General features: G+C 34.3%; 1 protein-coding gene across 1 annotated transcript in view; it reads left to right on the forward strand.

The window, feature by feature from the left end:
- The window catches only part of Nha2 (Na[+]/H[+] hydrogen antiporter 2), a 328883-nt gene that overhangs the window by 261996 nt on the left and 50135 nt on the right, over positions 1 to 16752 (forward strand). Inside the window, exon 8 of the mRNA XM_075290150.1 lies at positions 6094 to 6282. Within this exon, the coding sequence (XP_075146265.1) occupies positions 6094 to 6282 (189 nt within the window). The remainder of the gene's footprint in view (positions 1 to 6093; positions 6283 to 16752) is intronic.

A 16752-nucleotide genomic window follows, 5' to 3' on the forward strand; every position in this document is an offset into this window, starting at 1 on the left:
GAGTCGGAGTCTGAAGATTTTGCTGGAATCGGAGTCGGAGCCGGAGTCGTAGAAATTTTGTTCGACTCCGACTCCGGCGAAACAAACTTTGAAAAACACTTCCTATCTTTGTAACTAAAGAAATATTTCGAAAATTAGATTCCATTAGGGTTTTTAATCGAACGACGAAAAACGAATTAATGGATTTCAGTCCATTCACGGTGATACAAAAAGTAGGTTTTACTAGAATATGCGATGAACTAATCAATTGTATTGTCCATTTTTAACATATTAAAATATCGATTTTTGACCCTATATGCACTCTTGACAAAGGTACAATTTTATGGTAATATAGCAGTAGAACCTAACGTTCCAAATAAATAAATGCGGAAATTTCCCATCGGCCCAGATTTTATATATGGAGGTAATTACTTGAAAAATCTACATATACACCCGATGTCCTTAGAAGCTGTAATTATACCCTGCGCCACACTCTGGAACAGGGTATTATAAGTTAGTGCATATAAAGGGTGATTCTTTTGAGGTTAGGATTTTCATGCATTAGTATTTGACAGATCACGTGGGATTTCAGAAATGGTGTCAAAGAGAAAGATGCTCAGTATGCTTTGACATTTCATCATGAATAGACTTACTAACGAGCCACAACGTCGAATTTTCAGTGAATGGGCCCTAGAAAAGTTGGCAGAAAATCCGCTTTTTTATCGACAAATTTTGTTCAGCGATGAGGCTCATTTCTGGTTGAATGGCTACGTAAATAAGCAAAATTGCCGCATTTGGAGTGAAGAGCAACCAGAAGCCGTTCAAGAACTGCCCATGCATCCCGAAAAATGCACTGTTTGGTGTGGTTTGTACGCTGGTGGAATCATTGGACCGTATTTTTTCAAAGATGCTGTTGGACGCAACGTTACGGTGAATGGCGATCGCTATCGTTCGATGCTAACAAACTTTTTGTTGCCAAAAATGGAAGTACTGAACTTGGTTGACATGTGGTTTCAACAAGATGGCGCTACATGCCACACAGCTCGCGATTCTATGGCCATTTTGAGGGAAAACTTCGGAGAACAATTCATCTCAAGAAATGGACCGGTAAGTTGGCCACCAAGATCATGCGATTTGACGCCTTTAGACTATTTTTTGTGGGGCTACGTCAAGTCTAAAGTCTACAGAAATAAGCCAGCAACTATTCCAGCTTTGGAAGACAACATTTTCGAAGAAATTCGGGCTATTCCGGCCGAAATGCTCGAAAAAGTTGCCCAAAATTGGACTTTCCGAATGGACCACCTAAGACGCAGCCGCGGTCAACATTTAAATGAAATTATCTTCAAAAAGTAAATGTCATGGACCAATCTAACGTTTCAAATAAAGAACCGATGAGATTTTGCAAATTTTATGCGTTTTTTTTTTAAAAAAAGTTATCAAGCTCTTAACAAATCACCCATTATTTGCAACAACCAGAAGGAGACGAGATAGACGAGATTTCTTTGGCAAAAATGCTCAGGGTGGGCTCCTGAGTCGGTATAGCCATGTCCGTCTGTCCGTGAACACATTATCGTAATTAAAGTCTAGGTCCAATCGACTTTAACTTTGGCACAAGTATGTGTTTTGGCTCAGAATAGATCCCTATTGATTTTGGAAGAAATCGGTTCAGATTTAGATATAGCTCCCATATATATATTTCGCCCGATATGGACTTATATGGCCCCAGAAGCCAGAGTTTTACCCCAATTTGCTTTAAATTTTGCACAAGAAGAACAATTAGCACTAGAGTCAAGTGTACCAAATTTTATTGAAATCGGTTCAGATTTAGATATAGCTTCCATATATATCTTTCGCCCGATATGGGCTAATACGGTCCCAGAAGCTAGAGTTTTACCCCCATTTGGTTGAAATTTTGCACTAGGAGTACAATTAGTAGTGCAGTCAAGTATGCCAAATTTTATTGAAATCGGTTCAGATTTAGATATAGCTCCCATATATATCGTTCGCCCGATTTACACTCATATGGCCACAGTGACCAATTTTTTGCTTCAATTTAATTGAAATTTTGCACAGGGAGTAGAATTAGCATTGTAGCTATGCGTGCCAAATTTAGTTGAAATCGGTTTAGATTTAGATATATCTTCCATATATAGCTTTCGCCCGATTTACACTCATATGACCACAGAGGACAATTTTTAACTCCGATTTAGTTGAAATTTTGCACAGGGAGTTGAATTAGCATTGTAGCTATGCGTGGCAAATTTGGTTGAAATCGTTTTAAATTTAGATATAGCTCCCATATATATGTTTTTATGATTTCGACAAAAATGGTCTAAATACCAAAATTTTCCTTATAAAATCGCCACTGCTTGGTCGAAAAGTTGTAAAAATGACTCTAATTTTCCTAAACTTCTAATACATACATATATCGAGCGATCATAAATAAACTTTTACGAAGTTTCCTTAAAATTGCTTCAGATTTAAAAACAAGACAATACCTTTTTTATACCCACCACAATAGAATGGTGACGGGGGTATAATAAGTTTGTCATTCCGTTTGTAACACATCGAAATATCGATTTCCGACTATATAAAGTAAATATATTCTTGATCAGGGAGAAATTCTAAGACGATATAACGATGTTCGTCTGTCTGTCTGTCTGTTGCAATCACGCTACATTCTTCAATAATGAAGCAATCGTGCTGAAATTTTGCACAAACTCGTCTTTTGTCTGCAGGCATGTCAAGTTCGAAGATGGGCTATCCAGGTTTTGATATAGTCCCCATATAAACCGACCTCCCGATTTGAAGTCTTGGGTTTATAGAAAGCGTAGTTTTTATCCAATTTGCCTAAAATTTTAAATCTAGAGGTATTTTATGACCATAAAGAGGTGTGCCAAAAATGGTGAGTATCGGTTCATGTTTTGGTACAGCCCCCATATGGGAGCCACCGTGGTGCAATGGTCAGCATGCCCGCCTTGCATACACAAGGTCGTGGGTTCGATTCCTGCTTCGACCGAACACCAAAAAGTTTTTCAGCGGTGGATTATCCCACTTCAATAATGCTGGTGACATTTCTGAGGGTTTCAAAGCTTCTCTAAGTGGTTTCACTGCAATGTGGAACGCCGTTCGGACTCGGCTATAAAAAGGAGGTCCCTTGTCGTTGAGCTTAACATGGAATCGGGCAGCACTCAGTGATAAGAGAGAAGTTCACCACTTTGGTATCACAATGGACTGAATAGTCTAAGTGAGCCTGATACATCGGGCTGCCACCTAACCTAACCTAACCTATAGCCCCCATATAGATCGATCTCCCGGTTTTACTTCTTGGGCTTATAGAAACCGCAGTTTTTATTCAATTTACCTGAAATTGGATATCGAGAGGTACTTTAGAACCATAAAGAGGTGTGCCAAAAATGGTGAGTATCGGTCCATGTTTTGGTATGGTCCCCATATAAACCGACCTCCTGATTTGGAGTCTTGGGCTTATAGAAACCGTAGTTTTTATCCAATTTGCCTGACATTGAAAATCTAGAGGTACTTGAGGACCATCAAAAGGTGTGCCGAAAATGGTCCGTATCGTTCCATGTTTTGGTATAGCCCCCATATAGACCGATCTCCCGATTTTACATCTTGGGTTTATAGAATCCGTAGTTTATATACAATTTGCCTGAAATTGGAAATTTATAGGTATTTAAGGACAATAAAGAGGTTTGCACAAATGGTGAATATCGGTCCATGTTTTGGTATGGCCCCCATATAAACCGACCTCCCGATTTGGAGTCTTGGGCTTATAGAAACCGTAGTTTTTATCCAATTTGCCTGAAATTGAAAATCTAGAGGTACTTGAGGACCATCAAAAGGTGTGCCGAAAATGGTCCGTATCGTTCCATGTTTTGGTATAGCCCCCATATAGACCGATCTCCCGATTTTACATCTTGGGTTTATAGAATACGTAGTTTATATACAATTTGCCTGAAATTGCAAATTTATAGGTATTTTTGGACCGTAAAGAGGTTTGGCACAAATGGTGGGTATCGGTCCATGTTTTGATATAGCCCCCATGTAGACCGATATCCCAATTTTACTTCTTGGGCTTTTAGAATCCGGAGTTTTTATCCAATTTGTCTGAAATTGGAAATCTAGAGGTATTTTCGGGCCATAAAGAGGTGTGCCGAAAACGGTGAATATCGGTCCATATTTTAGTATAGCCCCCATAAGAACGATCTCCCGATTTAACTTCTTGGGTTTCTAGAAACCGTAGTTTTTATCCGATTTGCTTGAAATTGTAAATATTCTGGTATTTTAGGCTCACAATACACAAACGTGCATCGGATTAAATAAGTTTTTATCAGTCCTTTTGGTAATGCCTCCATATAGACCGACTTCACTTCTTGAGGGTATAGAAGGCGCACTAATCATGAAAATTGCTTGAAACTCAATGTAAAATTTCCAGATTTTACTTCTCGGGTGAAAATCTACCGATTTAAGATTTCAAATCAAGACGTTATTTTATAATTTTCTTGCACACTTACAAGAGATGTTAATGATTCCTCTAAAACTCAAACAAAAATGGTTCTTATAAATCCAGAATCTGATATAGTCCCCATAGGTGAAATTTTTAAATTTATCTTCGGGAAGTGTCCTCAAGTCCTCAAGCCCTCCTGAAATTTCAAAGGAAACCCTAATAATTGATTCATGGTGGCGGGTATTTAAGATTCGGCCTGGCCCGTATATACTTGTTTTTACTAACATTGTGTTCCACCCTAGTGCATTAGCCGACTTAAATTTTGAGTCTATAGATTTTGTAAAAATCTATCAAATTCTGTCCAAATCGAGTGATATTTAAATGTATGTATTTGGGACAAAGCTTTATATATAGCACCCAACACATTTGACGGATGTGATATGTTATCGAAAATTTAGATCTACAAAGTGGTGCAGGGTATAATATAGTCGGCCCCGCCCGACTTTAGACTTTCTTTACTTGTTTTTAAATTATTACTGATTTTCTACAGCAGAGCCTTTTGCTTTATTTTTTTTACAAAAGCCTTTTGCTTTATTTTTGTGAGGAATTTAAATTGGGGATTTTTGGGGACGAAAACATCATAATTTGGGGACAAGAGCCAGAAAAATACTGGCAACACTGCTGCCACTATACCTAACCTAACCTAGTATATGGTCGCTAACAACCATTCCAAAAGTGGTCCATATCGGTCCATAATTATATATAGCCCCCAGATAAACCGATCCGCAAATTTTGCTTCTTCCTGTATAAGCATATTTCATTTGATCTTGTTCATAATTCTATATAGCCCCCATATAAATCGACCCTGAATTATATAGGTTTTTAATTTGCCTATTCTGTCTAATATATACCCCGTATGGACTAACTTCCAATTTAGAAGACAATGTTAAGGATATTTAAGATACCTTGCCATCGGTATCGATTCTGGGTGACAGTCGTTAGTAGAAGTTTCTACGCAATCCATAGTGGAGGGTACATAAGATTCGGCTTTGCCGAATTTACGGCCGTATATACGTGTTTCATTTATGAGAGAGTGTAATTTCATAAGTTGTAGTTAAAAAGTACAACAGGGCATGCAATTTTTCTGGTTTTAACAAAGCTTTATGGAAATATCAAACTGTGGAGTATAATTAAGTTCAATTTTTGCACGAGGAAGTTCATTCTTGCTATAAAAAAGTTTAGTTTTTTCTGTGCAACTTGTTTCTTCATATGTCATCAAAACCTTATAAAAACGTGTTAATAGGTACTTAAATTTCCAAATTCCGAATCGACTTCAAGAAAATTATGCCTTGTTTCAAGTAAAAACCTCATTTAAAATAACGTTGTGAAAAACCTGTCCAATTTTTTGAACGTTTTTTGCTTTATAATCAAGATACAAAAAGGCAACAATTTATATATATTTATAGCCACTTGGTTTTGTGTGAATATATGTATGTATGTGTGTGTGTGTGTAATACAAATGAAATAAAACGATTATTTGAACATATTTTTCAAGCTCTCCAAATAGGAGATTTTGCTAAGCTTTCCTCCATATTTTTAATAATACTAATCTGTTTTTCTTTTCATATTTTCGACCCAATCAACAGACCTACGTAAACGGATTACGTTTTGTTTTGACCATCTTGGGTGGAGCGATATCAGTAATGGGCAGTAAAGCTATCAATTATCCATCGGCAGGTGCATTGGGTTGTGTAACGGTTGCCTTCATTGCAGGCATGGGATGGAAAAAACAACAACAAAAAATGACATCACAGCAACGGCAGGCATATGAGAATGTAAGTAAAAATTTTTTTTTGTGAAATATTTACTATAAGTGATCCTATACTATAAGTAATTCCATACTTTAAGATGAACTTAGCACCAACATGAAGTTCTTATATGATTTACTGTGAAATTTTAAGTTTGTATACACTGAAACAAATATTGTCGCGAGGCCAAAGAATTCATGTCATTCAATTTCTGAATATGATAGCATATGAAGAGAAAAAGTGAAAAAACAAATAAATTAAAATTTATTTTCTAGAATCACGTACGCAAAACTCATATTTAACATAAAATTTTTATACCCTCCACCATAGGATGGGGGGTATATTAACTTTGTCATTCCGTTTGTAACACATCGAAATATTGCTCTAAGACCCCATAAAGTATATATATTCTGGGTCGTGGTGAAATTCTGAGTCCATCTGAGCATGTCCGTCCGTCCGTCTGTTGAAATCACGCTAACTTCCGAACGAAACAACTATCGACTTGAAACTTGGCACAAGTAAGTGTTATTGATGTAGGTCGGATGGTATTGCAAATGGGCCATATCGGTACACTTTTACGTATGGCCCCCATATAAACGGACCCCCAAATTTGGCTTGTGAAGCCTCTAAGAGAAGCAAATTTCATCCGATCCGGCTGAAATTTGGTACATAGTGTTAATATATGATCTCTAACAGCCATGTAAAAATTGGTCCACATCGGTCCATAATTATATATAGCCCCCATATAAACCGATCCCCCGATTTGGCTTGCGAGGCCTCTAAGATAAGCATATTTCATCCGATCCGGTTGAAATTTGGTACATGATGTAAATATATGGTCTCTAACAACCACGAAAAATTGGTCCACATCGGTCCATAATTATATATAGCCCCCATATAAACGGACCCCCAAATTTGGCTTGCGAAGCCTCTAACAGAAGCAAATTTCATCCGATCCGGCTGATATTTGGTACATGGTGTAAATATATGGTCTCTAACAACCATGCATAAATTGGTCCACATCGGTCCATAATTATATATAGCCCCCATATAAACCGATCCCCCGATTAGGCTTGCGAGGCCTCTAAGAGAGGCAAATTTGATCCGATCCAGCTGAAATTTGGTACATGGTGTAAGTATATGGTCTCTAACAGCCATGCAAAAATTGGTCTACATCGGTCCATAATTATATATAGCCCCCATATAAACCGATCCCCCGATTTGGCTTGCGAGGCCTCTAAGAGAAGCAAATTTCATCCGATCCGGCTGAAATTTGGTACATGGTGTTAGTATATGGTCTCTAACAACCATGCAAAAACTAGTTCACATCGGTCCATAATTATATATAGCCCCCATATAAACCGATCCCCCGATTTGGCTTGCGAGGCCTCTAAGAGAAGCAAATTTCATCCGATCCGGCTGAAATGGTACATGGTGTTAGTATATGGTCTCTAACAACTGTACAAAAACTAGTCCACATCGGTCCATAATTATATATTGCCCCCATATAAACCGATCCCCCGATTTGGCTTGCGAGGCCTCTAAGAGAGGCAAATTTCATCCGATCCGGCTGAAATTTGGTACATGGTGTAAGTATATGGTCTCTAACAGCCATGCAAAAATTGGTCCACATCGGTTCATAATTATATATAGCCCCCATATAAACCGATCCCCCCGATTTGGCTTGCGAGGCCTCTAAGAGAAGCAAATTTCATCCGATCCGGCTGAAATTTGGTACATGATGTAAGTATGTGATCTCTAATAACCATGCAAAAATTGGTCCACATCGGTCCATAATTATATATAGCCCCCATATAAACCGATCCCCCGATTTGGCTTGCGAGGCCTCTAAGAGAAGCAAATTTCATCCGATCCGGCTGAAATTTGGTACATAATGTAAGTATATGGTATCTAATAACCATGCAAAAATTGGTCCGCATCGGTCCATAATTATATATAGCCCCCATATAAACCCAACACCAGATTTGACCTCCGGAGCCTCTTGGAAGACCAAAATTCATCTGATTCAGTTGAAATTTGGTAAGTGGTGTTAATATATGGCCTCAAACTCCCATGCCAAACTTGGTCGGTATCGGTCCATAATTATATATAGGCCCCATATAAACCAATCACCAGATTTGTCCTCCAGAGCCCCTTGGAAGAGCAAAATTCTTCCCATTTGGTTGAAATTTGGTACGTAATGTTAGTATATGGTATCCAACAACCATGCAGGAATTGGTTCCTATCAGTCCATAATTATATATAGCTCCCATATAAACCGATCTCCAGATTTGACCTCCGGTGCTTGAAATTTGGTATGTGGTTGTAGTATATGATATTTAACAACCTTGCCAAAAGTGGTCCATATCAGTCCATAATCAATTCTGTGGTCACAACCCTTAACTGCCTAACTCGAGTTAGGACACAATTGAGTTATTAGCACCATCGTATTCAGCGTATTTCAATTTATTTGCTCTAAATTTTTCAAGTTTGTATCTCTTCTAGGAATCTGTAGCAAAGTTTTCCATAAAAACCCCTTCTCCTGATTATCAGTGAAGATTCAAAACTTTAAACTTCTGTACTGAAAATATTGAAAAACAGGCTTAGGCTGTTATGGGTTGTGACCACAGAATTATAGCCCCTATATAAACCAATCCCCAGATTTGGTTTTGGAGCCTCTTGGAGGAGCAAATTTCATCCGAGTGAGTTGAAATTTGTGGATAACAGTCTTTCGCAGAAGTTTCTACGTAATCCATGGTTGAAGGCACATAAGATTCGGCCTGGCCGAACTTACGGCCGTATATACTTTTTTTTTTTTAATTATCCTTACTTCAAGTCGCAATAAATATTAAAATCATTAGTGTAAAGACAAAATCTTTGGAACCGCTAACGTTTTTTTTTTTCAGTGTGCTTAAAAAACAGTTATGTCACGAGAATTTTCCTATATTATCACATTATCAACTCTCATAAACGTACCCATTCCACATGTGTTCAAAAATTTGTTGTCCATTTTTGGTTAATTTCACATTATTCTCCTAGAATTTCCAATCCTCCTTTGGATATTAATTTGGATTATATTCGATTTTGTAACAGAGTTTACCGGACTGAAGAGGGCAACTATTAATTATGATTGTGTCCCAAAATATTACTTTGTTTTTAAGTTTTTCATTTATTGTCTTACTTTTTGATACTAAAATAAAAAAAATTTAATACCAAAAAAAAAAAAATTTGAGAACACCACGAGAGACACCCACAGAATGACAATAATCATAAAATAAAAGTTTTTTGTTTGACATTTGCTTGGGATATAAATTGCATTGATAAAGTTGGCATGTAAAATAATATCTTTACACTTGTCTCTCAATTATTTTAGCATAAATTTTCCTTTACACTTCTCTACTTCAACGGACAGATTATTCTTTTATGAAGTTTTCCGGTAAAACATGAAGAATAGCAGCAACAACAACAACACAGCAAACATTCATACTCACTCACGCTCTTAATTCACTAAAGATGTTTCTCCATTTTTTTTCTGCTTTGATGGAAAGAGAATGTGTGTGAGAGATAGAGAGCGAGAGAGTGGTGAGTGCTTCTTTATTATCACTTTATCACAACTTAAGTGCATACAAAGTGGTTTTATCATGACTTTGCATGGCAAGCAGCAACGAATGAACAAACTAACCGAAAGTCCTATAAACAGACAGACAAACATTCAGATAATGGACGGACGGATGGCTTTTTCCATTTTCATCTTTAATGCGCTCTCTGTGTCTCTCAAATAGGTTGGTATGATTGAAAGCACACCGAAAGTGATTTGCTTAGGAGTTCGAAAGTGAGGCCCTGTAAGATGATGAAATAAATTTCGGAACGGGAATCCATCTAATGAAAAAAAAATTTTGACAATATTTTCTAAAGAAATAAAATTGTGACAAAATGTTCTATAGAAATAAAATTGTGACAACATTTTCTATAGAAATAAACTTTTGTTGTTTTAATTAGTTGTCCTTTAAACTTTTAATTATATTTGCTTAGTTCTGCTTGAGGCCATGTGAATAAAAACAGATGTTGTTGTTTTTTGAGTTGTATTTTTATATTTAAAATTTTCCAATATTTCGAGACATCTCCGATGCTCGTCTTCAGGGAAATTAATTTAAATTTAAAGAACAGTGAACTTCTTTACAAGGGAGTATATTTACTGAAGACGAGCATCGGAGATGTCTCGAAATATTGGAAAATTTTAAATATAAAAATACAACTCAAAAAACAACAACATCTGTTTTTATTCACATGACCTCAAGCCGAACTAAGCAAATAAAAATAAACTTTTGATAAAATTTTATAGAAATAAAATTTTGACAAAATTTTCTATAGAAATAAAATTTTGACAAAATTTTCTATAGCAATAAAATTCTGACAAAATTTTCTATAGAAATAAAATTTTGACAAAATAATAAAATATAAAAAATAAATAAAATTTTGACAAAATTTTCTATAGCACTAAAAATTTTGTCAAATTTTTCTATAGCAATAAAATTTTGTCAAAATTTTCTACAGAAATAAAATTTTGTCAAAATTTTCTATAAAAATAAAATTGTGACGAAATTTTCAATAGAAATATATTAATTTGAGAAAATTTCTTCAATAATTTCTACAGAAATAAAATATTGACAAAATTTTCTATAGAAATAAAATTGTGAAAAAATTTTCTATAGAAATAAAATGTTGACATAATAATAAAATATAAATAAAATTTTGACAAAATTTTCTATAGCAATAAAATTTTGACAATTTTCTATATCAATAAAATTCAGAAAAAATTTTCTATATCAATAAAATTCAGACAAAATTTTCTATAGAAATAAAATTTTGACAAAATTTTCTACTGAAATAAAATTTTTATATTTCATGGTAGCCTGATACCGAAACAGGCAATTGACGTCCAAATGCATTATATCTAATTACACAATTATTTTTCTTTTCAATGGTTCCTTTAACCATGTTCCTTAATCTATATCTATCCATAAAGCTCGAAAAATAATTGTATAATTAGAAATAAAATTTTGACAAAATTTGCTATAGAAATAAAATTTTGACATAATAATAAAAAATAAAAAAATAAATAAAATTTTGACAACATTTTCTATAGCAATAAAATTTTGACAAAATTTTCAATATCAATAAAATGCAGACACAATTTTCTATAGAAATAAAATTTTGACAAAATTTTCTATAGAAATAAAATTTTGACAAAATTTTCTATAGAAATAAAATTTTGACAACATTTTCTATAGAAATAAAATTTTGACAACATTTTCTATAGAACATAATAATAAAAAATAAAAAAATAAATAAAATTTTGACAAAATTTTCTATAGCAATAAAATTTTGACTAAATTTTCTATATCAATAAAATTCTGACTAAATTTTCTATAGCAATAAAATTTTGTCAAAATTTTCTATAGCAATAAAATTTTGTCAAAATTTTCTATAGAAATAAAATTCTGTCAAAATTATCTATACAAATAAAATTTTGACAAAATATTCTATAGAACTAAAATTTTGACATAATAATAAAAAATAAAAAAATAAATAATATTTTGACAAAATTTTCTATAGCAATAAAAAGTTGACAAAATTTTTTATAAAAATAAAATTTTGAAAAAATTTTCAATAGTAATAAAATTTTGACAAAATAATAAAAAATAAAAAAAAAATTAATAAAATGTTAACAAAATTTTCTATAGCAATAAAATTTTGACAAAATGTTCTATATCAACAAAAATCTGACAATATTTTCTATAGAAATAAAGTTTTGACAAAATAATAAAAAGCAATAAAATTTTGTCAAAATTTTCTATAGCAATAAAATTTTGACAAAATAATAAAAAATAAAAAGAAAAAAATAAATTTTTACAAAATTTTCTATAGCAATAAAATTTTGACAAAATTTTATATAGCAATAAAGTTTTGACAACATTTTCTATAATAATAAAATTTTGACAAAATTTTCTATAAAAACAACAAAATTTTGACAACATTTTCTATAGAAATAAAACTTTAAGAAAATGTTTTATAAAAATGAAATTTTCGTTTTGTTTGTTATTGTTGGCTTCTCTTCAATCGTTATTGTTGGTTTTGATCTCAGCTTAAAGCCATGCATTGACTAAACTACAAGTGTAGCTTAACCAACAAAGGAAAAGTATGCTTGTCAAATTTATTTGGGCAAAGCCCTATAGACTGCAAGATAGTTGGATGTACAGCTGTTGTGGAATTACCACATTCCTCATCAGCATCCTCTATTTGCAGCAAAAGTATCAACCAATTATCAGAATAAATTCGGGTAATTCACTTAACCCAAAGTGAACTCCACTTGAACCTTCCGAAAAAAGGTTTGATAGTCGGCTACTGCCTAAACAAATTTGCAAGAATATCTCTTTTCCTTTGCCAAACTCAAATCATCGATTTTAATGAAGATTGAAGAAGCACGCTCATAAACAAACCCAGCCAACTATATTAAAATCGATGATTTGAGTTTGGCAAAGGAAAAGAGATATGCTTGCAAATTTGTTTAGGCAGTAGCCGACTATCAAACCTTTTTTCGGAAGGTTCAAGTGCAGTTCACTTTGGGTTGAGTGAATTACCCGAATTTATTCTGATAATTGGTTGATAGTTTTGCTGCAACTAGAGGATGCTGATGAGGAATGTGGTAATTCCACAACAGCTGTACATCCAACCATCTTGCAGTCTATAGGGCTTTGCCCAAATAAATTTGACAAGCATACTTTTCCTCTGTTGGTTAAGCTACACTTGTAGTTTAGTCAATGCATGGCTTTAAGCTGAGACCAAAAACAACAATAACGAAATAAAATTTGGACAACATTTTCTATAGAAATAAAATTGTGACGAAATTTTCAATAGAGATATAATTTTTAGAAAGTTTCTTATAGAAAAAAAAAATTTTGACAATATTTTGTACAGAAATAAATTTTGACAAAATTTTCTATAGAAAAATTTTTGACATTTTCTATAGAAAAACAAGTAAGGAAAGTCTAAAGTCGGACGGGCCGACTATATTATACCCTGCACCACTTTGTAGATCTAAATTTTCGATACCATATTACATCCGTCAAATGTGTTGGGTGCTATATAAAGGTTTGTCCCAAATACATACATTTTAATATCACTCGATCTGAACAGAATTTGATAGACTTCTACAAAATCTATAGACTCAAAATTTAAGTAGGCTAATGCACTAGGGTGGAACACAATGTTAGTAAAAAAATATGGGAAACATTTAAATCTGAAGCAATTTTAAGGAAACTTCGCAAAAGTTTATTTATGATTTATCGTTATCCCGTTATTGTAGGCTCACATAGACTATTCAGTCCATTGTAATACCACAAGTGATGAACTCTATCTAATTATCTGCCCTAGTTCTGCCCAATTCTTTGATTAGCTCAACGACAAGGAACCATTTTATAGCCGAGTCCGAACGACGTTTCGAAACGTTGACGAACTTTTTGCTATTCTGTCGAAATTGAGATTGCCGCTTGTTGCCACATTATCTCCCTGCTGGGTAGTTACAACTATGTGTGCGAGAGAGTGAGTGTAAATTGGAAATGTTTGTTTGTATTTGTGTAAAAGAAAGCATTTCACACTTTAGTGCGATGACATAAAGAGTAACCCGTAAGAGGAATCTTATCAAAAAGTCAATCTTGTTGACACATTTAATTGCAAAGGCAGCTTATGACATTTGATTTCGTTCATTTCACTTGGGAGAGCATTTTCATAGTTCTTTGCCTTTTTTACATCACTCTTAGTCAATGAGGGGGACTTTATCGAAATGCATTCTGAGATTTTCTAAGTAGAAAATGTTTGTGACACAAACAAATCATCTAAACCGAAATGCAAAAAAAGATAACAAAATATTGGGAAACATTAAGTGAAGTATGAAAAGACCTCAGTCTTAAGATAAGTAAACGAATGAACGAAAAAGCAAATACCCACAAAAAAATATTAGAAGACCTCTACAGGGTTATAATGGAGAACCATATTTAGGTGTATTTAATAGGTATATATATATATATATTTCATAAAAATCCACGGTGCTGAGAAATATGACAAACTCCAAACCTGCAGAATCTCCAAGAAGTATATAGAAGTAGATTATTTTTAATGACCAAATGAGCAACCATAAATATAGGGTTCCCATCGGGGAATCTCAATTGTCTTCCTTGCGCACTACCAGTAACCGATTGCATAACGTTTGTTGAGACACCCCAAAATATCGATTTTCAACTACATAGTGTATTTATACTTTTGATCAAGGAGAAATTTGAAGATGATATAAGCATGACAGATCGAAATATCGATTTCCGACTATATAAAGTATATATATTATTCATCAGGGAGAAATTCTAAGACGATTTAACCATGTCCGTCTGTCTGTTGTAATCACGCTACAGCCTTCAGTAATGGTGCTATCGTTCTGAAATTTGGCACAGATTCGTATTTTGTCTGCCCGCAGGCCAACTTCGATGATTGGTGTCCACCATTTTCGACACACTTATTTGTGGTCCTAAAATACCTCTAGATTTCCAATTTTAGTCAAATCGAATAAAAACTGCGGTTTCCCAAATCGGGGGATCGGTTCATCCCAATTATACCAAAACATGGACCGATACGCACTATTTTCGACACAACTATTTGTGGTCCCTAAATATGTCTAGATTTCAAATTTCAGACAAATCGGACACAAGAAATAAAATCGGGATATCGGGCTATATACCAAAACAGGGTCTATAATACCAAAACATGGACTGATTTTGTCTGCCCGCAGGCCAACTTCGAAGATTGGCTATATCGGTCCATGTTTTGCTATAGCTCCCATGCATTAAGTCTCCCGATTTCTATGTTGATATATTCCTATGTTGATGTGGGGAAACATCAAGGGTATTTGGATTTCAAATCAAGGGGTTATTTTATCATTATCTTCCACGCTTACACGAGATGATTAATATTCCTCAAAAGCTACCGGATGTGAATTTAAATTATTTTTAGCAAAGACACAAACCAATTACACTTTTAAATGCGAATTTTGCAAAAATTCAAACATATTACTGCTTCATTTAACTAAATGCAATAAATCATTAATAAACAAGTATATACGGCCGTAAGTTCGCCAGGCCGAATCTTAGGTACCCTCCACCGTGCATTGAGTAGAAACTTCTACTTAAGCCTGTCATCCACAATTTAATACATGTATAATTCAGTTCTTGACCCGGTATATGGAATATAGGGAAGTGTAACAAGTAAGTAAAGTGTAAAGTCGAGCGGGGCCGAAAACTTGGCTTGATAATGACTCCGGGAAATCAACAATAATTGATTGGTATGTAAAATTAAAGCGTGGTGAAATGAGCACGGAGGACGGTGAACGCAGTGGACGTCCGTGATTACCGACGAAAACATCAAAAAATTCACAAAATGATTTTGAATGACCGTAAAATGAATTTTCATTAATTGGGCTTCGAGTTGCTTCCCCACCCACCGTATTCTCCAGATCTGGCTCCCAGCGACTTTTTCTTGTTCTCAGACCTCAAAAGGGAAAAAATTTGGCTGGAATGAAGTGGTGATCGCCGAAACTAAGGCCTATTTTGAGGCAAAACCGAAGAAGTACTACCAAAATGGTATCAAAAAATTGGACGGTCGTTATAATCTTTGTATCGCTCTTGAAGGGAACTATGTTGAATAATAAAAACGAATTTGACAAAAAAATGTGTTTTTCTTTGTTAAAGCGGAGAGCTATATCTAAATATGAACAGATTTTGACCAAATTTGACATGCATAGTTAGAATAATAATCCTGCTATCTCAGCAAAAAGGTAAATGGGAGAAAACTCTGGCTTTTGAAGCCATATAAGTGCAAATCGGAAGAAAGATATATATGGGAGCTATATCAAAATCTGAACCGATTTCAACCAAATTTTGCTTACTTAACGATACTATTAAACGTACTCCTTGTGCAAAATTTGAAGCAAATCAGGGCAAAAGCCTGGATTTTGAGGCCATTTTAGTCGAAATCGGACGAAAGATATATATGGGAGATATGTATATCTAAATCTGAACCGATTTCCACCAAATGTAGCACAAGTAACAAAACTATTAAACGTACTCATTGTGCAAAATTTGACGCAAATCAGGGCAAAACTCTGGCTTTTTTGGCCATATAAGTGAAAATCAGATAAAAAATATATATGGGAGCTTTACCTAGATCTGAACCGATTTAAACCAAATTTGGCACACTTAACCATACTATTAAACGTACTCCTTGTGCAAAATTTGAAGCAAATCAGGACAAAATTCTGGCATTTAAGGCCATATAAATTAAAATCGGACGACAGATATATATGGGAGCTATATCTAAATCTGAACCGATTTGGCTGATATTTTGCATATCTTACGAAAGGCCTAAAATATTTGGCTGCCCGAAATTTTGAGA

The sequence above is a fragment of the Haematobia irritans genome, chromosome 1 (assembly GCF_050003625.1).
Source record: "Haematobia irritans isolate KBUSLIRL chromosome 1, ASM5000362v1, whole genome shotgun sequence".
In the NCBI taxonomy this organism is placed as follows: domain Eukaryota; kingdom Metazoa; phylum Arthropoda; class Insecta; order Diptera; family Muscidae; genus Haematobia; species Haematobia irritans.